This window comes from Aspergillus uvarum (assembly GCF_003184745.1).
Source record: "Aspergillus uvarum CBS 121591 unplaced genomic scaffold BO82scaffold_2, whole genome shotgun sequence".
Lineage (NCBI taxonomy): Eukaryota > Fungi > Ascomycota > Eurotiomycetes > Eurotiales > Aspergillaceae > Aspergillus > Aspergillus uvarum.
This window is the reverse complement of record NW_020291299.1, coordinates 108,162-130,142: the sequence shown is the minus strand read 5'-3', so window position 1 is coordinate 130,142 and position 21,981 is coordinate 108,162. Positions and strand designations below refer to the sequence as shown.

General features: G+C 53.1%; 9 protein-coding genes and 1 non-coding gene across 10 annotated transcripts; 4 read left to right on the top strand and 6 right to left on the bottom strand.

Moving 5' to 3' along the window:
• Window positions 1-546: 546 nt before the first annotated feature.
• Window positions 547-2,407, bottom strand: BO82DRAFT_349869 (uncharacterized protein). The gene is made up of 2 exons (XM_025633991.1): window positions 1,932-2,407; window positions 547-1,870 (listed from the first exon to the last, which is right to left on the bottom strand). Exons 1-2 carry the CDS (start codon window positions 2,400-2,402, stop codon window positions 797-799), a joined length of 1,545 nt encoding a protein of 514 aa, XP_025496894.1. The 5' UTR covers window positions 2,403-2,407; the 3' UTR covers window positions 547-796.
• A 1,531-nt stretch (window positions 2,408-3,938) lies between these two features.
• On the top strand, window positions 3,939-4,010 carry BO82DRAFT_t20. The gene has a single exon. It is a non-coding gene; the product is annotated as a tRNA-Arg (tRNA).
• A 421-nt stretch (window positions 4,011-4,431) lies between these two features.
• Window positions 4,432-6,301, bottom strand: BO82DRAFT_324923 (uncharacterized protein). Its single transcript, XM_025632845.1, has 2 exons — window positions 6,229-6,301; window positions 4,432-6,168 (listed from the first exon to the last, which is right to left on the bottom strand). The coding sequence occupies exons 1-2, from the start codon at window positions 6,281-6,283 to the stop codon at window positions 4,859-4,861; spliced, it is 1,365 nt and encodes a 454-aa protein (XP_025496893.1). The 5' UTR covers window positions 6,284-6,301; the 3' UTR covers window positions 4,432-4,858.
• A 1,186-nt stretch (window positions 6,302-7,487) lies between these two features.
• Window positions 7,488-8,828, bottom strand: BO82DRAFT_349866 (uncharacterized protein). Its single transcript, XM_025633990.1, has one exon. The coding sequence runs from the start codon at window positions 8,681-8,683 to the stop codon at window positions 7,637-7,639; it is 1,047 nt and encodes a 348-aa protein (XP_025496892.1). The 5' UTR covers window positions 8,684-8,828; the 3' UTR covers window positions 7,488-7,636.
• A 1,592-nt stretch (window positions 8,829-10,420) lies between these two features.
• On the bottom strand, window positions 10,421-12,746 carry BO82DRAFT_324919 (acyclic terpene utilization AtuA family protein; the record flags this gene model as incomplete). Its single annotated transcript, XM_025632844.1, has 7 exons — window positions 10,421-11,022; window positions 11,103-11,242; window positions 11,318-11,557; window positions 11,593-12,230; window positions 12,311-12,489; window positions 12,555-12,629; window positions 12,689-12,746. The coding sequence occupies 7 exons, from the start codon at window positions 12,744-12,746 to the stop codon at window positions 10,460-10,462; spliced, it is 1,893 nt and encodes a 630-aa protein (XP_025496891.1). The 3' UTR covers window positions 10,421-10,459.
• A 427-nt stretch (window positions 12,747-13,173) lies between these two features.
• BO82DRAFT_324916 (CoA-transferase family III) lies at window positions 13,174-15,050 on the top strand. Its single transcript, XM_025632843.1, has 3 exons — window positions 13,174-14,153; window positions 14,234-14,520; window positions 14,575-15,050. The coding sequence occupies exons 1-3, from the start codon at window positions 13,212-13,214 to the stop codon at window positions 15,032-15,034; spliced, it is 1,689 nt and encodes a 562-aa protein (XP_025496890.1). The 5' UTR covers window positions 13,174-13,211; the 3' UTR covers window positions 15,035-15,050.
• Window positions 15,051-15,177: 127 nt separating this feature from the next.
• Window positions 15,178-17,710, bottom strand: BO82DRAFT_324914 (uncharacterized protein; the record flags this gene model as incomplete). The annotated part of the gene is made up of 5 exons (XM_025632842.1): window positions 15,178-15,742; window positions 15,829-17,056; window positions 17,126-17,427; window positions 17,482-17,606; window positions 17,665-17,710. Coding segments are annotated over 5 exons (2,266 nt in total), but the record flags the coding sequence as incomplete, so codon positions are not given.
• A 314-nt stretch (window positions 17,711-18,024) lies between these two features.
• BO82DRAFT_349861 (CVNH domain-containing protein) lies at window positions 18,025-18,809 on the bottom strand (the record flags this gene model as incomplete). The annotated part of the gene is made up of 3 exons (XM_025633989.1): window positions 18,025-18,339; window positions 18,412-18,593; window positions 18,668-18,809. The coding sequence occupies 3 exons, from the start codon at window positions 18,807-18,809 to the stop codon at window positions 18,331-18,333; spliced, it is 333 nt and encodes a 110-aa protein (XP_025496888.1). The 3' UTR covers window positions 18,025-18,330.
• Window positions 18,742-19,391, top strand: BO82DRAFT_50847 (uncharacterized protein). The gene has a single exon (XM_025641281.1). The coding sequence runs from the start codon at window positions 18,850-18,852 to the stop codon at window positions 19,261-19,263; it is 414 nt and encodes a 137-aa protein (XP_025496887.1). The 5' UTR covers window positions 18,742-18,849; the 3' UTR covers window positions 19,264-19,391.
• Window positions 19,392-20,557: 1,166 nt separating this feature from the next.
• On the top strand, window positions 20,558-21,794 carry BO82DRAFT_349860 (aromatic alcohol reductase). The gene is made up of 2 exons (XM_025633988.1): window positions 20,558-20,647; window positions 20,713-21,794. The coding sequence occupies exons 1-2, from the start codon at window positions 20,618-20,620 to the stop codon at window positions 21,565-21,567; spliced, it is 885 nt and encodes a 294-aa protein (XP_025496886.1). The 5' UTR covers window positions 20,558-20,617; the 3' UTR covers window positions 21,568-21,794.
• The last annotated feature ends 187 nt before the right edge of the window (window positions 21,795-21,981 follow it).

Genomic DNA, 21,981 nt, shown 5'->3' with positions numbered 1-21,981 from the left:
ATAGACAGTAGGTTTGAAAGGATGTTGTGGTTGTATGCCAGACAAAATGCCCAAAGAAGAGTCATACCTTTATATCTTCCTCCGGAGCTGCCTTTAAAGATTTGTCGCCATCGCCCTCAAATTTCAGTTTGCTGACTCTACTGACAGGGGGCAAGCTGAACTCTCGCGACTTACTTGCATTATCTTAAGCAGGTATTTAAGCGAGTATTTAAGCAGGCTTGGGCAATTTCTAGAAATATTATCGAACATAGTTGTTGAACTACCCGTACAGAATAGATGGGGGGTGAGCGGCTCAGTGAGTATACATAACTGCTTAGAAGTAAGGGCTAAGTGCTCAGTAAGCGGTGATCCGTGATGTGAAATACTCACTAAGCAGAACCCCGAGCGCCCTTACTAAAGCGGCGGTGTCCCGAAGAGGAAATCTACGGTTGTCCTAGAAAATCAAGTATGTATAGTTACATATATAGCTATAACTAATACTATTCCGTCACGCCTGGAGCATAAAGTAGGGTGAATATCCCTCTGATAGAAAGCTTTGCGCTAAAGGGATTTTCGTATAATCTCATACTTCCCCCGACGCTCCGTCACACCATGAAACGCTATCGTGAGAGGTATTCTTCAACTGTGGTTCCGCGATAGATTTCCTCCAGCCGTGATGAACATGATCGCCAGCCCTAATTACTGATGTTCGAGCAGGACAACACGGACTACTTTGTTCAAATATGTTGTTACCCCGTTGGGTACCTTAAACAAACGAAGCATGATTAGGTGTTCTCTATATCATTAGCCATAGCTTTCACCCCGACTCAGAAACCTGCATCCCCTCCTGGCCGAACGATCGGGCAAACTGTTCTCTCCAAGGGTCCTCCGCCCACGCCCGGTACGTACTCCAATGTACTACCGGCGAGCGCTCACACATTTCCGACCAGCTCATGTTCGAAATATTCACATTGATATAGACCCCCTCCGCCTCTTCCAGATTTCTCCGCTCGTAGCCATACCCCGTCGAGAGGTGCCCAAATGAACGCCCCGTCGCGTCCTGAAACCAGACATCGCCGCCCTCGTGCGACGCGACGATAATGGCCTCCCAGTCCTCGCGCTCATCGGCCGGCTCCATCGCATCCGCCAGCGTCTGGCGGTCAACGGCCAGGAACTGCAGCGGCGGGCGGTTGTTCTCGTGAGCGAAGTCCCCAGAGGTCTCAAAGTACGCCAGCAGACCCTGCATATCTGGGGAGACCAGTCGGTCCGCGACGTCGACCCACATGTACTCCTGATCGGGGCACGGGAACAGTTCCGTCCGGATCGTGCGGAGCTCGGATGGCGTCATGCGTTCGAGGATAAAGATCACATCGCTGCCGAGGCTGCCTGCAATATCGTCCGGGTCGACGATTGGCTCTCCGCCGTGGAGTTGCAGGTTGTACATGGCCGGGTTGTACCGGTAAGGGCCCCGGGGCATGCGGCTGGAGGTCCGGGAGTATGGGTTCCAGGCGGCTGTCCAGAACTCTCGGACCTTCTCGAAAGGCAGAATCCCCAGCTCCAGTCGCTTGTCCCGGGGGTCAAATACGCTGTACCCGCTGGCGCCTCTGGCGCGGACGATGTGGTAGCCTTCCGAGTCCTCGTCGATGAAGAGCGCGAAGGCCTCGTCGATGTCGCGGTGGCGGATCTTCAGCGCCTGGAACATGCGGTAGAGCTGCGCGCGGGAACAGGGCTCTTGGTGTGCCGGCCAGTTGTGGAGGATGATGCGTTGGCCGATCATCGCCTCGAGGTTCTCTTGGACAACTGGCGGGAGGTGGATGACTGAGATTAGAGTCGGGGTGGACGGGTCGAGGCGCAGCCCTGATAGATGCGGTGGGAGGATGCCGTTCGGTTCCTGTAGCCTTGTCTTAGCCTGGCTCCGTCAACACCATGTTTGCCGCATGGTGTGGGATTACCTTGAAGGTCGGTTCTGGGATCCGCTCGGGCTGGATCCGGGCGTATGTCGGCGGCAGTATGCTACCTTCAGCCACCACAGCTAACAGCATATTGGCCCGGTTAAGTGGTACCCGCGCAGCTTCGGGGGATGATTCCTTAGAAGCCTTCCAGGCGATGATTGCTGTGTGGTTTATGCGGGACTGGTTGTCGATGATTATTACTGGGTCATGTTTGAGTATCGTGAAGATGACTGATGTTGGCGGCACGCAGTCCATCAACCACGGGATCTCTACCATTTGCCGCAGCCCCGTTGAGGGACGATCTGGCCAATTCTCATCCACGGAGCTGAGTTTTGTCATAATGGCAACACGATCTGTGTTCTCCATAGGACAGATGAAGACCACCTGCCATGTCGGTGGTGCAGTCCCGCGGAAACGAGAGAATTCAGATAGGCTGGGGAGTAGCCAGGATGGAGGCGTGGTGGTTGTCATCTTGGCTTGCATCTGGCATCGAAGAAAGACGGCTTCCAGGAGATTGATCGAAATAAAGTTCAATTTAGGGAAAATGATGAGGGAAGATTACTAAGCTAGCTAGGCAACAGGGGTCTAGTGTCTTGATTCTGCCTGTTGAGAATGGATCAGGCCCTAGTCGGGAGATACTTCAGATGAGGAACCCGCATGCTTCATTAGGGCTACTGTAACTGGAGTAGGCAGGTGAGCATCCGAGTATATGTAAGTTACTTGTTTTGTTTCACTTCCAGTACAGTAGTGGAGATAATCTTTGGTCCCCTGAGAGCGCATTCCTATTTTGCGCCCCACTTGCGCCAATAAGGTTGTGTCAGATCAAATCACACTTCGCAGTGTACAGCAGAGGAACAGTTTGAGCATCAATTGGGGCTGGCTCTTTTTTAGGCGGGGAATGCGCGGGCGGGAGCCAGCGGGACTGCCGCGGTGGCCAAGCTCTGCCATCTGCAGCTACGGTATGTCACCCCAAGCGCAGTGCAGAATATGGCATTGGAACATTGGAACCCTGCTCATGCACAAGACTGGGCCAAGGCTAGATTGAAAGGTGCTTTGTTAATGATTTGAGGCTTCAGAGGAGAGGTGCTGGAACGTGTTTGATATGATTCTTGGTGTTGTAACTAGCTACGTTCCCGCATGTAAACAAGATGAAAGGCCTTTGAAACCATGTGGCCGGTATACTTAGCAACGCTGACATGCTTCAACAAAGGTGAAGTTTGACTTCCCATACCATTACCTCCTCTATCCACCACCGTATCCACGTGTCATGATCCCACCTGTCACCTATATGTTTGAGCAGACTTCAGCCTCAGGTATACATGACATTAAAGCTTCGACTTAGCCCAATCATCAAACCCACATTCCAGAACAGTAGTCAACCTTGAAAACGAACAGTAGAATCAATGTTTCACTTTAGACGATATGTCCCTTTCTCTCGGTGCGTAATATAGGTCTCGACATTCAAAGGAAGCTTTCTGGCGGAATGTTCTGGGCTGTCTTGGAGTATCGATACATAGTTCTGCTTCCCGTAGGTTCGGGCAACGTTACCGAGTTGAGGTAGGGTGAATAATATCATCAACCTCGGCCCCTCAAAAGAGTCAACTTCTTCTGGTACCAATTCCCATGACTGCACCCCCACAATGAAGGTCTACATCTTAAGGATAATGGCGAAGGGTCATGTTTGAGTATGTATTTCGTATAGTAGCAAGGTTGCTGCTGGCCTTGGTACGAGGAGGTATTGACTAGGTTGTAGGATGTTATAATGATGCTCAAGATATCAACTATGGGCCAATGCCGGCATAAGCATCAATCTAAGTTGATTACCTCTCGGACAGAGGTCTGGTCACCATCTGCTCGCTCGTCGATCGGGCTGGACGCGAAATGCATACGATAATGCTCGTCGCCGTCCCAGGTGGCCTGAGAAGGGATCATTGAGTTCGGCTTGGAGATGAAGCCAAACATAGCCAATGCTCATAGTGCATAAGAACAGACAAGTCTTCAACAGCTGGCCTGCTGGCCCAATGGTAAGGCGCTTGACTACGAATCAAGAGATTGCAGGTTCGAGCCCTGCGTAGGTCATTTTGTTTTTTTGTCTTTTTCCCTAAGCATGCGGTTCGGCTTGTAGTGTGGTCCCTCCTCTGCGGGATCTTATCTCTGACCCGAAAGACATACAGCAAGAACATAGCTATTGAGTGCCGACTGCAGACTGGAGAGTCATAAGTCACTCCATACGCTATCTCTGTTTTTTGGCTGGTTTTGTCCCATTTCGGTCTCCCTGGGCCGGAAGCATGCTGATTTTCAACCTTGGCCATAAGATGATTACAAAGATTCACGTGGTACTGTGGAGTAAGAGCGAAATTTCTGTGTACTAGACCCTCCCTGTCTTACCCCCCCCCCCGGGCCTCTCCTTCTTGCATGAAGGGTACGGACATTTCGATTGCATACTCCATGGATTAGATGATTTCCAGTATTTACGGCAAAAAAAACCATTCGTTGTACACAGTCAGGCAACGTTTAGGTAGCGCTATAGATCCGTAATTGATGGAGCTTTGATCTCGATATATAAATATGTAAACGGGGATCATTTTAGGGAATTGAGCACAGCGACAGCCAGGCACAATGCCTGCACCGAGACAACGAAATATCGAGCGCTTCAACATGTACTGCGGTGGTGTGCACTGTCTGGTGTTGCCACCATATCTAAATACAGGATGGGAACTCCCAATAAAGTCTGTGTTCACATTTGGTACTTGATTATTAATTAGGTCCTCCCAGGCTAGTTAATGACGGGGCAATCGCCAATATCTGGACTCCAGTGCTAGTGTTCTCACTGCAGTAAGGACAAATAGGTGCTGTATGTGCATCCGAGCTCGAGAGGACGAGGATCAACTGGCTAGCGCCGGTGGCAGCCCTAGCGCCGGGCTCCTTCACCACCCCAACTCCGTCGGCACCGGGGTTGCCGCCGCGGGACCCTCCCCGGGCACGGCCGCCGCCCGCAAGAACCCCTGGACCTCCGCGTCCGCGTCCGCATCCGGCTCCGGGGTGGCAGTCACGGTAATGACCTCACGATCCAAGGGCACCATCGTGACGGGCGGGATATACCAGCTTTCGTCGCACACCGACCAGCCGGCGTCGATCTGCCGGACCTCCTCGGGCAGCAGCACCCACGGCCGATAATCGTCGCGGACGATGGTGCAGCTCGGGTCGTAGAGCGGGCACTGCTGGCCGCCCCGGTACTGCGGCCAGGGAATCAACGACTGCGTGTCGTTGTCGTTGCCCCCTCCTTCTAGGTGGTGGGGCATGAACTCGGCGAAGTTGAAGGGGTAGGCGGTGCCGACGGTGGGGTACTTGGCGTTGCGGTGGTTCCGGACGGAGGAGAGGGTGGCCGGGTTGATGGAGAGGATCTCGTTGCTGTGGGAGACGCCGCACTGGGAGCCCGGGTGGGCACGGCGGTTGCTCCAGGCGTAGATGGAGGTAAAGGAGAGATAGACTGTCGGGGAGATGAAGGTCTCGCCGTTGACGATGGCGGTGCTGGGCCCGGTTGCTGGGATGGTGGTTCCGTTCTGCTGGCACAAGTCGCCGTCGGCGGTGGTCACGGGCCAGTAGAAGAGAGTGGCCGTGCCGGGGAGGAAGTGGCACGCTGAGCAGGGGTTTTCCTCCGGGTAGGAGCGTGTGGTCGACGGGCACGAGTCCGGCGGGATCGGGCTGTTGGTGTCGCCTGGGGGTGCTGCGGTGATGGTCTCGTAGTAGGAGGTTCTCAATTCAGAATAGGTGGACCAGATGGGGATGCATTCGCTGGTTTGTAGGGTACAGTCCGGGGTTGGGTCCGGGGGTTGCCGGTATAGGGACTCGGTTTCGGTGAAGGTTTGATACCCCTCAGAGCAGGGACCGTTCGCGTCGGGGTAGTACTCCGTCGCAGTTTCGCGAGGTCCCACCGCACGCGGGATCCCGTCACAGAGGGTGGTGAGAGGGCCCGTGTGGGTGTTGGACCAGGCTTCGGGGGCGACCGAGGTGCGGCAGGCCCCGGCGCTGGTGGCGTAGGATCCGGTGGACTCAATGGTCGCGGTTGGGCCGAGGGAGCGGAGCTCCAAGGAACGACTCGCCCATTCAATCCAAGCGGCGTTGCAGGTGACTACCGCAGCCTCAGGGCCAGTTGTAGGTCCGTAGAAGTAGTCTGTGGATGTAGGCCAGAAGATCGAGGTGTTGAGGGTGATGAGCCATTGGCCGCTGGTAGTGGCTGTTTCCGTCAGTCAGTTGGGATACGAGTAGCTGCATTAGGGCTTGAGGGCGGGCATACCATCTTGGCCAGCGGCCAGGCCGAAGAGCAGTGCTAGAAACAGCATACTGTACATGATGTATGTACAAAGCAATGCACCGGTGGGACATTTTCATCAAGCAGATACGCATCATTATTTATACCTATGCGCGAGGCTGAAATGAAACAAAAGAAAAGAAAACAATAGAACTCCCTTCCAGGATTGGATAGCATACACCCTGCAGATACTCTGCGGGACCACGCGCTTGGCACAGCTGAAGATTGGTCTCTACGTGAGACAAGCGCAGACCCTGTGTGTCAGGAACAGAGTTTAGAGGACAGGTTCCAGCCAAGGGCAGACCTCAGGTAAGCGGGGACCCCGACGAAACCTGAAGTATTGGCTTGGCGTGCGGGGTTTTTCTGGACCAGAAGTTGTGAGCTCGAGTTACTGACTCAAGCTGATTACTGATCGGTGATCAGGCTACTTGGGTGCATGCAGCCTGCCTAACCAACCACTTGCAATATCTATCATAGACGAGTTGGTGATCAGCTGAGTATAACAGGGTCGAACAGGGATTCATGCAGGTATGGTATGGTAGCTGAGATGTTACACCCACTAACGTGAGATTACTCGTAGTAAGAAGCCTGGTCCTAAACTTCAAAGCTCTCTTAGGTGCATGCTGTTGACTTTTGTCCTGACGCTAAAATCTCACCATTAACTCAACTGCAGCACATGGTTAGCCTTGTCAACCCACAAAAACACTTTGTCCATTCATGGAGACCACGGAGACCTGCTGGGATTTACGTTTCTAGGACTGCCTGTGCAATTACCTATAGCGTACACATCAGAGCCCAGCTCAAAAGAGGTGATATTGATAGCTTGCAGCATATGTGTAAATCTAAGCGGAGTATTAAACTTGCTGCTCCGACCATTCCCTGTCAACGAGACCCTACCAAGTTCAGTCATCCAAGTCTGTGGATAATGGGCAATACGAGATGCATGAGGTAGCATCAGCAGCTACGATTTTTGAATATATTGCCAGTCAAATAACCCATTCCCTAGCCAATTATAGTATCTATATATTGTTAAACTTTCTCATAGATAGTCTGCTAATGCAGGTGATTAGTGAGCCTCCTCATGTCTCAGTCTGCGCGGACTACGCGGACGCTTGGTTTGATTTCTAAAATGCCTGTCTCTGAGAACCGACTTAAGAATGCCAGACTTACTGTGGAATGGCTTTGCTTTTGCGTGGAAGCTCTAAATGCAGGATCATTAATAGTTGGCGATGCTAAATTTGCCTTGCTTTTAGGGTTCAACGAGGGTGGTATAAGAGGGAACGCGGTGCCAGTAACAACTTTCCTCTCTGGAGCTTCTGCCGGCCCGAAAGACCTGTTTGAACAAGCAGACAACCGTCGGCTTTCACCCTATCCCTTCATCCCAGATTACAGATTAACTACTCTCTTCTGGTCCTAGCTCATCATCCGACGGCCATATCACAGACAGTCCATGCTCCTTCCTCAATGACAAAGTCTCCTTCTTCCATTCCCAGAATCCAGACCCCCTCTCCTCTCTGCGTAAATGACCCATCGTGTCCCGTTCATCAGTAAAACCTAGACGAGCCAACTCGGCCGCAAGGTCGAACTCGTGTACTAGCTGCCCGTCCACAAGCATTCGGATGGTCCCAATATGCTCATACAAAAGCTCCCCATACCTTGCAGTGTAATAACTCATATGCAAAAGACCTCCGATCTCCTGCTTCAGATACTTGCAGAGCCACTCGGGACGCGTTTTATACGACGACAAAGGCTCCAAACCTGCGTTTCGACTCCTGATGTCTCGACCGCAATGCCAAAACCACCAATGCTTGTACGAAACATCTTCCGGCGGGAACGCAAGCTCTAGCTCTGCAGACCGGAAGTCCAGGACCAGTGTTTCGATCGCAATCCCTCGGTCCTGGAAATTCTTCGTGTCGGCTTCCTCCCCTTTGCGCTTCTTCTCCCCCACGGGACCATAGCGGAGGAACCGCTCCAGGGCCGCATAGAAGGACCAGTGGAAGCCTAGCCGGCCGCCGTCGCCGACTTGGCGACGCGCGATGTGCTGCTCGATGGTGTGACCAAACAGGCGCACATGCGCGTAGAGGGTCGAGACATGGGTTGTGAGACGGGGCACGGAGAGCCATGTCAGGAAGAGCTTCAAGTCATCTTGGACGGAAATATCAAGAGCATAGTCGACTTTCCTGTGCTCAAGGATGTCGAGAGTTTCGGTTGATAGTTGGCGATTGGTGAGAAGAAGGGCGAGACAGTCAGACGAACTGAGCTTGGACTTCTGCGTGTAATAGATCCCGCCACCTCCCGAGACCCATGCTTTGTAACTCATGTCGCGGTATTCGGCCCCGTCGAGTGATAGAGGGGCCACGGGCGGGCTGAGCGAGGTATAGAGCACATGATCGATAATGAGCTTCCGCAGCTCAATCGGGATGTTGAGGAGCCGAGACATGACTGGGGTCAAGTTCTTTGGAGTACTTGCGAAGAAGAAGATAAAAGACCCGCCAGGAATACTGGACTGGACGATATACTTCTGTCAAGATGAGTAATTATGTATGTGATATACCGACCAGTTCGATCACTTCAAAACATTTGCGGGCAGTGTGTTGATACCGATATCGAAAGGGAAATAAAATAGCCCATGTGCGCTACCTCACCGCCTTGCATGGTACGATTGTGAAAGTCTTAAATCTGAGGCATACTGCCAAGCCACTACTGCTCATTGTCGATAGGCTAAAAGTCTCCATCTGTTTGTTTTGAGGAAGTGAGCCTTTCTCTGACTCATTCACCGAGACTTCCTTTGAAGTACCTTTCTCTGCCGTCTAAGATGCTTACAAGATAGTCGCTGTAATTTGACGGAGGCCGGGGACTTTATCTGCTAATGATAGGTCTCTAGCAGTTGTTATCAGCACTCACTCTATGTCTGATACTTACACCCATTACCATAGTAATGTACTGTACGATAAGATACTAAGTTGAGATTAATACCTAAATGCTTGAGTCAATCAACGCTGTAAGGGAATTTCCTGATATCAAAACCGTGGTCGGCGTTTCCGAAGAAATGACGTCAATACTAAACATTTTCAGTCCAGCCCGTGTCGTCCTGAAAGCCGGGCGCAGTTGACTTGTATCGGAACCCGCGTGCAATCCCAACACCTGCCAGCGTTGAACTCCGGTTTAGGAAAAAGAACGCCGCTCCAGTATAAAAGAAGACAAAGGAAGAAGTGGAGCAGTGGCTGATCGACTATCGAATTTTAGTCTCCGCAGCACGGAAGGAGGAGGGTTCACTGTGAGGCGGGCGCGCCTTCATAGGACACCCGGAACTGGGTGTGGGACCTGGAGGTAGTCTACTGAGCCCGGAGCACGGCGGAGCGATTGTGCTAGTGCTGTTGCAGCTTGAGCATTTTTCTCTACCGCAGTCGTCTACAATATAGGGTTACCTTGGTGGTTTATTCATTGGTAGGTACGTAACCGCTATCGGTGCGTTGACGGAGCCCCGAGCGAAGGGTCATTGCTTCAGCAACACCACACCCCTGCACGGAAAATGGCCTCAGGCCGCGAGTACAGGCTGCCGTAGGCTATGCAGCCGTAGCCTTACGCTGTGAGCCCGTAGTAAAAACAGGGCCCATCTATAATTACGTCCATTTTTCATGATCCCCTCCGATACTAGAGCCCCCGTGGTGCAGCTCGGACCGGCCCGCGGACCCTGCAGCGTGATCCAGGCCAGGGGATGACGTGGGTGGTTTGGGACTCACTCCGAGGTAGACTGTAGGAAGCTATTCAGCGACTGATCCGACTCAACATCAAGTAGATTTGAGGGCCTATGATATCAACACGAGAGTACAATAGGACAGGGAGTGAGTGTTCCATTATACAGAAAGAATATGGGATCATGTTACTCAGCAGCTAGTGAGCAATGCCTCGTAATTGTTTTGGGAGCCGCCAGAAATTGACCAATGCTTCCAGAGTCTCTTGCCACTTCTTAAACAGTTCCGAGTTCAACCTCCTGCTTTAACATACACACAAAAGGAAAGAGGCCAACAGCTCACTAATAATTGAAGTATCATGAAAGAAAACTCAATCTTACCGAGGATTACGATGGTAGCAAGCAAAATCTGTTTGGCTATGATACTCAATACCACCAAACCCCGGGCGGTCAACGTCCGCTGCTTCAAACTATCTTCTCCCTCTCGTCGGGCTGTAAGAGCCGACTCCTGAATATTCGGACTCACAACAATCTGATGGGAAACTCAATGACTTTATCTCGAATATAGTCCGCGAACCCCTTGCCGAAGCCATCCAGGCGACTGGAGCTGCTCACCCCTCGGCCCAGAATCCCGTAGACAACAAAATGCACCGCCTGGATGCGCGGGAACTCCACCCGTTCGATGAAGAAATCGTCCCGCCAGTCAGCTCCGAGCAGTGAGCGCAGGCGCTCGATAGTCATATACGACTGTAGCCATGCCCAATGACTGTTATCCGGTACAAATATCCCGAGGTTCAGATTTGACCCTTTGTCACCCGACCGTGCGAGCGCAATGTCCCCGAGATGGATGCGCCTAGTGGGCTCCTCCAGAACTTCTCTATTGGTGGGAGAACGCGGATCGTAACTGTGACGGACTTTGAGTGCTTGATACTCACGAGGATGGCCGGTATCATAGGATCTAATGGCGGCGCCGTCGTCGACGAAGTTAATTGCTTCTTTGAGGCTGGACTGATCCACGAGCGCAGGGTAGTACGCAAGGAATGGTCGTGGGACGGCAGTGCGGGTATCAAGAGACGAGTGGTAGCCTGTGTGGTTGCATGTCATTCTTAGATCCGATAGCATGTTTGGGAAGTGCTGGGGAAGGTAAAAAGGACACGATTCTTACCCGAGAAATGCCTGAGCGATATCTCCTTGAAAGCACCTATAACAACTGCCACGGTCTCTTGTGAGCGGGCAGCGATGAAGACGCGCATATATGTCGTGCTCTCAAGCTGACTGGCAGGATTATGGGCTGGGATCCCTACTCTGGTAAGGAAAGCTTGATTAGATCTACGCACTTGTCCTTAAGAAAAGTATTGAGGGACAGAGGTTGCTTCTTACCGCTGAAACTCCAGTGTCTCAACCTTGTCCAGTACCGCTGGTGGCACAAAGTGGCGGACTTGCTTCTCGACCAAATCCCACTTTGAAGAGGTGGCGTAGCCCGTCGCGTTGAGAAGCAGCTCGGCCTCGAACCCTGCTTCGTAGAAGACCGCCAGCTTGGTGGTTGGAGGAGGCGGCGAACCTCGGATTTCCGAAACACGAACCCTGCAAATGATTGACATGAGAATTCTTCGTTGCTGTCTGGTCACGTTACAGGGGGGATCTTTTCATCCTACCGGTCCTTGTCAACTTCCTCCACACGGACATCACCAATAAAGGCGCTGACATCGCTGTTGAGATAGATGTCTCCCTGTAGCTCATAGAGAAACTGACACCGAACGGTGTCGACATTAACCATGCCCTGGCTGTGTTGGTGCTTCGTAATGACACAAGAGCCGTCATCTGCGATCTCGGCAATTGGAAAACCCGGTATCACCAGGCTATCAAGGTCGTATCTGTCGAACCCAGCAAAGTTTCCGCCGGTGACATAGGCCGAGCATTCAATCAGATGCCCCGCAATCAGGGATCCTGCCAGACGGTCATAGTCCGTCTCAGACCAATCATGCCAGAACCACGCGGCAGCGATGACAGGGCTTGCATCCGCCACCCGGCCGCAGATGACGATGTCCGCCCCACGTCGGAGACCATCCACAATCCCCCGCGCACCCAGATATGCATGGGCGGAGATCATGGGAATTTTCTCATTCTGGGCGGCGAGGAAGGCGTACGTTAACTCCGAGGGCTTGATAGATGGGTTGCCCGAGTCCAGATGCTGCAATTCCTCCTTTGTCATTGGCATATGCGGCCCCAGGTCGGGATATAGATCGTCTCCGGAGACGTATGCGACCGTCAATTCGTACCCTTTCTCTAACACCTGCAGCGGGACAAACATTTCACTTTAGTTATGAAAGCCTTTTAGAGAGAAAAGAGAAACTGGTCGGAGGGGATAACTACCAAAGCCTGAACTTTCAGTGCCAGGGCTTTAGGGTCGAGAGCACCGCCGTTGGTTACCACGCGGATCCCCTTTTCTGCGATCACATCAATTGTCTGTTGGATCCCTTCCCAGGCTGTCTCTTCATAACCGGGGTGATCGCCCTCCCTCCAGGCTTTGGCGTTGTTCGCGAGATTTACCTCTTATGTTGTTTCTTGCATGAGCTTATGATCATAGAAATGTGTTTCAAGTTCGCCGTGGGCTTACCTGCGAGGTAATCGCCGGTGAGGAAGTCAACATCGCCCATGGTCGCCTGGCGGTACATCTCATATGCAGGATCACCTAAACGAGTGAGATCAGCAAGGAGAGGACAGTACAGATGTGGGTATTCCCATGCAGACCATGATAACCAGAGCAGTTGGCCACTCGAACGGGGCGAATATTATTCTGGCGCGACATGATCCCTGGATCCTTATGGTGATGATAAGAAAAGATGTACAAGGACCGGTAGCTGATGTTTGAATTGATCTTATCAGGGGAGAACTAGGTCTTTAAAAGGTAAAACTTCCACAATACCAGATCTGGTTCTGCACTGGAACAAATCCTGGTTTCTCAGGTTTGTGCCATGAAATCCCATGGATGTACTTGGACTAGGATCTCGGGCTCCACGGCAACAAAAATCCCGCGGGCCGTGGAGTTACGGGCCCGTGGGATTCCGCAGTCCGTGGAAATATGCCAACTGTGAAACAGCATAATCTCGTTGGAAAACACGAGAAAAGACAAGGGGGGCGAGAACCCAGAGTAGACTGAAAGTAGTACCCAGAATGGAAACTCAAACATAAAGCGAATGTCCCCCTCGTTCTGCGCTTGGCTCAAACCTCTCATCTATCACCGCAACGCCACGGCTCTTTCACCCGAACAACGATGACATCTCACTATACTATCCCCGGCACCGACATCTACGGCCCCGGCACCTTCATCGACAAAGAGGTTCTGCCTGTTCCGGTTGACGCCCGACGCGTGTTCGAGTTTCTGGCCTCAAGCACACCCGGTTTCACCCAGGACCGCGCCGCATGGGATACGGTCAGCTTCACGGGGGGCTCGGAGCCCATGATCCCCGGACCGATCAAGGCCCCCGTGGTTGCTGCCGCCCTGCACGCGATGTGCGGTCTGGTCGCCAACGAACTGCTCGAGCTGCGCGACGGAACAGCCGTGCACGAGAGCACGGTGGCGGTGGACACGGACCATGCCGGTTTGTGGCTCGGCTCGACATTTACGACCCACATCAACGGCGAGGGTGTTTCCACGCTGGCTCGGTCCAACGCGCTGGCTTCACTCTTCGATCGGGATTTCGAGCAAGGATTTGGAAAGGGGCTGGCGGGCCGGGCGACGGCGATCTACCAGACCAAGGATCCCAACGTGTGGTACCAGCTCCATGGCTCCCTCGATGCTACCCGCACCCTGCAATCCATGGGGATCCCCACGGACGTCAAGTTTGATACCATGCGGGAGTACTACGATTACATCCAGAGCTACGTCATCCAATGGAGTCCGGACGAGCTCGAGATGCACAACGTCCGCCATGGCCTGTGTGGCAGCATCTGTTACTCGCCGGAGGGGTGGCGCAGAACAACAATGGGCCAACGACTGGCGGCCCATCCGCTGGTCAACTACACCTGTGCAACCTACGCTGCGCCGACTCCACCCGTGCCCTTACCCAAGAGCCCGGCAGATCGACGGCCTTTGGCAGGAGTCAAGGTCCTGGAGATGGTGCGCATCATCGCCGGCCCCACGATCGGCGTGACACTAGCGTCCTACGGGGCCGATGTCATTAGGGTTAATTGCAGCAAACTGGCGGATCTCAACGTGAGCCACCCTTCCCACCTGAACACCCCTCGCCTGCCTGCCCTATCCTCGTTATGTAGACACTCATCAGCCAAAACCAGGTCCTCCAGCTGACCCTAAATGCCGGAAAACGCACGATCGACCTCGACATCTTCAAGGCAGAGGACATGACTCGCCTGCTGGACCTCCTCGCGGAGGCGGATATCTTCGTGCAGGGATTCCGCCCCGGCTCGCTCGCGCGGCAGGGCCTGGATCTAAACAGGATGCTGGAGCGCGCTGCCACGCGCAATAAGGGCATTATCTACGTCGACGAGAACTGCTACGGGCCCGATGGCGCCTTCGCCGAGCGGCCGGGCTGGCAGCAGATCGGCGATGCCGCGTCGGGTACGTCGTATGTCATGGGCCGGGCGCAGGCCCACGAGACGGCGCCAGCAGGCTACAGCGTCCTGCCCCCGCTCCCCGTCTCGGACATGACGACGGGCCTCGTCGGCGCCCTGGCGGCCATGATGGCGGTGCGCGACCGAACAACCCAAGGCGGGTCGTATCACGTCGTCAGCTCGCTGGTCGCTGCCGACGCAGTCACGCTGGAGCCCGAGATCGGCCTGTATCCGCCCGCGGTGGTGGCGCGCACCGCCCAGCGGTTCGGCTTCGTTCCCGCCACTCCGGATCAGTTCGTGTCGGAGATCATGATTCAGGTGCTCGACGGGTGGAAGCAGGAGTTCGATAGGAGTGTGTATGGCGAGGAGGAGTCCCGGTTTATGACGGTCTTCGAGGACGGGCCGTGGGGCAGGCAGGCGCTTTTGAAGCCGGTCGCGAGGCTCGGGGACGTGAAGGCGTCGCCTCGGTGGTCGAGTCCCTCAGTGCCCAATTGTTACCATTTGCGGGACATTCGGTGGTTTTAGGGGGCTAAAGGGTGGTAGACTTGAGTGGGGTTTACCATGTAAGCTAGAATACAAATCGGCAGCATGCAGTATGAGTCAGGTTCAAACCACCATCGCATGTCGCCAAAAAGGACTTTCTTCTACCCGGACATAAGGAAAACGGTTCACCATCCAGTATATGGGTCCTGGTTATTCCAGTAGTAAGCCGGCGGAACTCCAGCAAGCATATCCTGCCAGTTCCAGAAGAGTGGGGCGGGAAGGGATGAGAGCTGGTCGTCCGTGGGGTTCACATCTTGGCCCAAAGATATTGAGGATGATGGCACCAGCCCACCACCGCCCCTCCAAGCATAAGAACTATCCATCTCGCTTGAACCAATCCCCTCAATCCCCAAGTCCCCTCTGGGAAAGTCGCCCGGTCCTTGAGGTTGCCTTTCCGGCTCAGGCGGCGCTCGTCCAGTGGGTGATTGCCCCTTCCTCATCCCTCCCGCGGAGCCCACCTCATGGACACCGCCACGCTCGATGGCTTCCCTGGCCGCGTTCTCGAATCCCGAACAAACAGAGAGGACGTAGTCTACATAAGTGTCCGGCTCCTGGGAGGCGAGCTTCGACAAAAACCCCACGGTCCGGCTGATCATGAGCAGATCGAATGTGGCAAGCCCGTGATCGGGTTCTAGCATGATCTGGGAGAACAACGCCACCACGGCTGCCGCGGGGAAATATATGACGCTCCTGGAGATATGTCAGATTGGCTGAAGAGGAAACCAAATGAGGACGGAACTCTTCTCGTGGAAGGAAGCGCAGTTCAAGCAGCGTACCACTCGAAGGATTGACCGAAGCAATTATCGTCAATATGACATAACAAATCAACCGCCGACCTAGCTGCCTCCAGCGACTTTGCGGTTACTTCCTCATTAGTAAGTAACAGGCTGGAAAAGGCATTGACTTCTTCCGAGCGTGTACGTTCCTGTTGCGAGATCAAATAGACCCGGGAGATGCTGACGTAGAAGCAGTGGCACGCAAAGTGAAGTCGAATGATCTGCGGAAGGAACGGGTGATGTTGTTCGGGTGCGAACCTGCGCTGTGGCCGCAGACTGTGGGGAATGCTATCCTTCCAGCGCTCGATTTCCTCCACGCATGCCCTGGCGGCGCTTGCTCTCTCTGACATGGGCTTTTCCAGCGCTTCCTTCGTGAAAAGCATATCATAGGCCCTCCTCTGGAAAAGTGCAAATTGAGCCAGGATGGAGAACAGCGACACTCTCTCCTCTTGGTATTCAATAATCCCCAGGCCATCATGGGGACAGGATGCCGGCAAAGGGGTATCGAAATCTCGAATGTCTTGTGCCGCAGGACGGCCCGTACGTGTGCAGATGTCAGCGTCCAAAACGAATGCAAGCCAGAAGACTCTTCGTCGCTCCTCAACTTGGAGGTCGGAAAGCCCAAAAGAGTTCGATTTGTGCAGACCAATAGATTGAGCAAACCGTATCGCCGCCGCTGTGTACATGAACAAGGGCTGAGGGTTCGGTGTGCCTTGAAAGAACAAGGCTAGACCAACCATGGTCTGGACAGTGAGGAGATCGCTGGTCCGCATAAAGAGCTCTGTAGTGACACTCATAGCATTTCGAATGTGACCCATGCATTGAGGCCACTCATCTTCGCCATCGCCGGCCTTCTCCGCGCGATGTCGGTATGCAAAAGCAAGGACCACATTCAACGCGCCCCACCACGAGGGACTATTGTCTGGGTTCCAGGAGAACTGCCGATCCAGAAGCCTCATGAAACTTATGGAATTGAATAAGGGGGTAAAGCTATTGAAGGAGTCAAAGTATTCTCCAACTAGTTCCAGTACCAAGGGCTTTGATGGTAATGGGTGTGAGCCGCTCCGATCGAAGGAGGCTGAGGGTTGAAGGCACGGCGGGTACCAGTCCGCCAGTCTCCACCTGCTGCGGCTTTGACGAGCAATGCTTCTCAGCGAATGATTGCCCGTCTGCGATTCGAGTGAGCAAGTACCATCGGGTGAGACAATGGACAGAAGGGAAGAAGCGCCTGGCGGGTTGTGATGTTAATGAAACCGATCAGACAAGCTCAATGACGATCAATAGGGGTTCCGCTAACCGAAGAATCGCATTGCGCCTTTTGTATTCTTGATAGCATAAGCCCTCTTGTCACCTTTTTCCATCTCTCCAGGGACTTGAGAGACTGCTTGTGTGGGGGAGGCCGTATTGGTGACCTCATCCCAGGAGGTACGGGGCCTTGTAGGGTCTGCTTCTTCACCAGATGTATCTTCCAAATCGTCGGTGGAACTGCACATGACCTCGCTGGATAAGTCGCGTCGTGGTCGCTTGGCTCTGGATGGTTGTTGTAGCCTTCCCTCCAGAGATTCGACGCGTTTCTCAATGTCACGCATGTCGCCGTCGCTAGAAAGAATAGGAAGCAGGGGTCCATGGCCTCCATTCAAAACAAAGACTTACCGACGGTTTTTCTGCCGCCCTGCTCGGTTTTCATACTTGCAAGGTAGATTAAATGCTTTGCATGAGGCACACACAGGCCGATTGCCATCACATCTAACCTTTTTCCTCCTGCAGATGCTACACGCCTGTCAAGATGTATCAAGGTTAGCGTCGTCTTTCGCTCTGAGGTGAGGTCATTGACACCTTAGCCAGGCGTATCGAGCTTTGAGAACCAATATTACTACCCATGTTGCCCAAAGGTTGTCTTGTTTCACACTTCTTCCTCCCCGCAACTGGGTAACATCTCGTGCGACGGAAGTGTACGGAGAGGCCCTGGTAAATTGAGTTACCGCTCTTAAACTTTACGTAATACGGTGTTTGCTGTGTTTGACTCCTAATGAGAACAACAAAGGATGCACAAACTGCGGGTTAGAGGCAAGTATTGATAAATGGATAAATGGTATTCTCTCTCTTTACCATATCCGATTTATCTACAGAGACTCCAAGCTTGATGTATGTCAAACAAGGTCTAATCCTTAGCTCATAGGACTTGAAAATGCTTAGTCGATTCGAACCGAAGTTCCTCCTTAGGTCATGGTATAGCGACGTTTATAAAAATACAGTCGGTCAAACTAGTCGTAGGTGGGCAAGGGTCTGCCTTGGTTTAAGCTGAACATTTCCAGAATCACGGGACTAGGGGCCAGTATAGCCGACGGCGAACCGGCCCTGGTTCAACTTGGGTAAGAGCGAGCATGAATATGAAATTGGTACATTGGTTTCACAGCTATGCGCTCGATTGGAACTGTTTTCAACGATAATAACAAAACACCATATCCCTATGCTAATATGTGTGAACTTCGAATTGATCGCTCAGGGACCCTATCCGGGCAGACATCGATTAGTATTCTGACCTGTATCCGAGCGATCGTCAAGGTAGAGGGCTCGACTCACCAAGAATCTCAAGCGTCCATCCTCGTTGGCGATCTTGTCCGACAGCATGATGCCCTGAAGACCTCTAGAGCCACCGTCGTGGGTGCGGAGGTTAGCGACCAGCTTGGGGCCGTACTCGGTCATCTCGAGGCGGACGTCGCTCGCGGTCTCGGTGAAGTTCTGACCGCCCCAGATGAACCAGCCTGGTGGGTTTGGTATCATGTGTTAGCATATGACTCGTAAGGAGAAGGGAGAGGAGAAGGGAGTGTAGGCCTACCATCCGTGTTGCCAATGTGCTGGTCAAGACGAATCTTGCGGGGGTGAAATTCACCGTGTCTGTCGCGGGCGACGCAGCACAGCATGGTGCTGCCATCCTCGTGGACGATGTGGATGTCCTGGGAAGAAGAGTGGAAAGACATGATGGATGTGATTTGGGTTGTAGGATGACTGTCCAAAGCGATGGAGGAAGACGGTGTGAAGATGAAGGTGTGTTGGGGAAGAGAAAAAGGAGGAGGGGTGGGATGTGGGGTTGTTGTTTATATACGTAGCTCCGTCGTTCCGTTGCTCTTCCCCTTCATCACCGCCCGCATTGCTGCCCTACCCACCAAGCCTCGGGATAGACGTCGGCCAAGACGCGAAGTGGCAGACTTGCCTCATAGTGGCTGTACGGATACCAGTCAAGTGGGGCAGAGGGGTGTCTATCGCTTCGCCTCGCCTCGCAAGCGCACGGCAGATAGGCAGCTGTGGGGGAGAGAGAAGCTGCAGGCTTACGTTTGGAGCTTGGTGCAGAAATCTGAGGGCTTAATTGTGGTTACTACCGCCACTCACATAGTTGCTGCGGGTTGGAATGAATCGAGTAGGATCGTATTCTAGAAGGTGTCTTGTTGATCACCGCAAGGGTAGCAAAGGACGGCGGGGAGGAAGTGGGGTGTCGGGACTGTGATTCACCCATTATTGGTGCCGCCGCCCAGACTATCGAGTAGTGACTCTCTGGACAATGATCATTCTTGAGGGAAGGTTTCAGATTCGAACCCTGTCTCCATCTTAATGTCTTGGCGCGGTGAGCTGGCAACACCGTCAGCTAATTTTAGTACCTCTGGCCACCAGCCACATCAGCCACCTTAGCCACAATTGGTTGCCTGATCGTGGCGCCACTCGCTCTTTGAGAAGAACAGCATGCTGCAAACCTCAGTGGAACCTACATAACTTACCTAGTGTCTGTAGAGGTATGTTTCAATACACCTTGAGAAATGTACACATCTTGACAGCCTTATTTGTCAGTAAACAATGCATTACAGCACAAAATGTCATGATTACGGTCACGTGCTGGCCCGCGATCGAAATGTGCAACATTTATGTATGTATAAGAGCGCAAGCGATGTGTATCATGTGGTTTCGGTATTGGGAATACATTACTAGCGTCTCCGAAGCATTCTGAAACATACAAAGTAAGAAGCTTACTGCTCTTCTTGTTCAGCTCAGGCCTGGAATGCTCATGCTTATATATGCCTTGAAATATAGATATCACGACAGTAGACTGAGTGGTACTTGAACCTTTCATGCTTGGGCTTATAAGTATTGGTGATTTGGCATAGTTTATGTTACCACTTAACTAATAATTTCTGATTACTAACTGACTTCCCTGAATCTAAATCTTAGACAAAATATTGTGCTTGTAGGTGATGAAGTTGTAGCCAAGTGTAACCTAAATCATCTTTTCCAGCAAAATATACCGCTGTGAAAAGTTCCCGTTATACCCCATCAACTGCAATAGCTTGCCTGTTTACACTCAAGAACCAAGGATTTATGATAGTTTATGCGCTCACTACCTCATCCTCTCCGGCTCTGCCGACGACACAACTGCCTTTATATTGTAGTTACAGTAGATTGCTAATCCGGAATAGTTCCGCGCTAGCTCTTCTAAGCTCATCCCCATGAATTCTTGTGTATTCTAACATGATCTCCTGCGACAATGATTTGAGCGCTGAAAAGACTGCTTACCAAGCCCGTAGCTTGCAAAGGTCATCGCGCCATCAAATGCGGGGTAACGCCATCTGTCGTGATACGCCAGCAATGCACCTGCACTCTTTATCAACCCAAGGCAGCAGCCCCTCAGCGACCCCTCCAGGCTCATCAATCCGCTCACACATGCTTGATTTGAATCAGCCGTGAATCCCAACCATTCAAGATATCACCAACCCTAATATCTCCAACCTCATCTGATACAATGTCCTCTCCCAAAGTAGCCATTGCCGGTGTACGTCCCCTCACACCAAGAAAGCCCTCCTCAGACACCGTACAACTAACACAGAACAAATACAGGCAAGCGGCAACCTGGGCCCCAGCATCGTGAACGCGCTCGTGGACGCCGGGATCGAAGTCACCGCCCTGACGCGCCAGGACAGCAACAAGACCATCGACAACCCCAAAGTCAAAGTCATCCCGGTCGACTACGACTCGCCCGAATCCCTGCAGACCGCACTAGCAGGCCAGGACGTTGTGGTGGACTCCCGCGCCATCCTCCCCAGCGAGTCGATCATCCGGCTGATCGATGCGGCGATCGCGGCGGGCGTCACGCGCTTCATCCCCTCCGAGTTCGGCACCGACACGCTGAACCGGCTCAACGAAGACCTGCCCGTCTTCGCCAACAAGGTCGCGTCGCGCAAGTACCTCGAGCGGGTCGCCCAGACCTCCCCGCTGAGCTATAGTCTGCTGTTCACGGGCCCGTTCCTGGATCTGGGCCTGCGCTCGGGGTTCCTGGTCAATCTCGCGGGCCCGGTCGCGGAGCTCTACGATGGCGGGGAGCAGAAGGTCAGCAGCACCACGCTGCCAGGGATCGGGCGGGCGGTGGTCGGGATCGTGAAGAATCTCGAGGCCACGAAGAATGCGGCGTTGTATGTGAGCGAGGCGGATGTCACGCAGAAGCAGTTGATCGCGCTCTCCGGGAAGACGCTGGAGACAAAGGTCGTGGCGACCGAGGAGCTGGAGCGCATCGGGCGCGCGGAGTTGGCCAAGCCGCAGCCGCACCCTGGCATCGTCGCGGTGAACTTGATCCGCCGAGCGCTTTTTGGGGAAGGGTATGGGAGTCTGTTTGAGGAGCAAAAACTCGCGAATGAGTTGCTGGGTTTGCGGAAGTTGACGGAGGAGGAGCTGCGGGCGTTGGTAGCTAGTGTTTGAAGTGTGCAATGATAAAGTTTTGATAATGGTTTCATGTTGTCATTAGGTCTGATGGATATACACAGTGTGTTGGTTGAACGCTGTTTTGTCAGAGTCATTATACGTTTTCTGCAGCCCTAAAGACGGGGTTGTGGGGTAGTATGTCAAGTCACCTTCCCCACATGTCCTCAGCACAAGAAGACTTCCGTGAAGTCTTCACAATAGCCTAAATTGACACTCTATCTAGGACTGCCTGTCCCCTCCGAACAACAGAATTATCGTCCATGGCCAAAATCACTGTCAGGCAGCATTGACGTGCTGGTTACCGGGCTGGTATCTGGACTGAAATATGAGTGTAGAAGCATTGCATGATACCGTTCATCCAACCAGGTGGAATGGACCTTCTTGCTCTGCTGATGATGGTGCATTGCGGAT

What these genes read in the sequence shown, in the direction of transcription:
- BO82DRAFT_349869 (XM_025633991.1), bottom strand. Translation starts at nt 2,402, where the DNA reads ATGACAACCACCACGCCTCCATCCTGGCTACTCCCCAGCCTATCTGAA. An exon ending in TCCCAGAACCGACCTTCAAG is followed by an intron (nt 1,871 to 1,931) that starts GTAATCCCACAC and finishes ACAAGGCTACAG; the next exon opens with GAACCGAACGGCATCCTCCC.
- BO82DRAFT_324923 (XM_025632845.1), bottom strand. Translation starts at nt 6,283, where the DNA reads ATGTACAGTATGCTGTTTCTAGCACTGCTCTTCGGCCTGGCCGCTGGC. An exon ending in CCTGGCCGCTGGCCAAGATG is followed by an intron (nt 6,169 to 6,228) that starts GTATGCCCGCCC and finishes TGACGGAAACAG; the next exon opens with CCACTACCAGCGGCCAATGG.
- BO82DRAFT_349866 (XM_025633990.1), bottom strand. Translation starts at nt 8,683, where the DNA reads ATGTCTCGGCTCCTCAACATCCCGATTGAGCTGCGGAAGCTCATTATC.
- BO82DRAFT_324916 (XM_025632843.1), top strand. Translation starts at nt 13,212, where the DNA reads ATGACATCTCACTATACTATCCCCGGCACCGACATCTACGGCCCCGGC. An exon ending in GCAAACTGGCGGATCTCAAC is followed by an intron (nt 14,154 to 14,233) that starts GTGAGCCACCCT and finishes AGCCAAAACCAG; the next exon opens with GTCCTCCAGCTGACCCTAAA. An exon ending in GGCGATGCCGCGTCGGGTAC is followed by an intron (nt 14,521 to 14,574) that starts GTCGTATGTCAT and finishes AGCAGGCTACAG; the next exon opens with CGTCCTGCCCCCGCTCCCCG.
- BO82DRAFT_50847 (XM_025641281.1), top strand. Translation starts at nt 18,850, where the DNA reads ATGGAGGAAGACGGTGTGAAGATGAAGGTGTGTTGGGGAAGAGAAAAA.
- BO82DRAFT_349860 (XM_025633988.1), top strand. Translation starts at nt 20,618, where the DNA reads ATGTCCTCTCCCAAAGTAGCCATTGCCGGT. An exon ending in CCAAAGTAGCCATTGCCGGT is followed by an intron (nt 20,648 to 20,712) that starts GTACGTCCCCTC and finishes GAACAAATACAG; the next exon opens with GCAAGCGGCAACCTGGGCCC.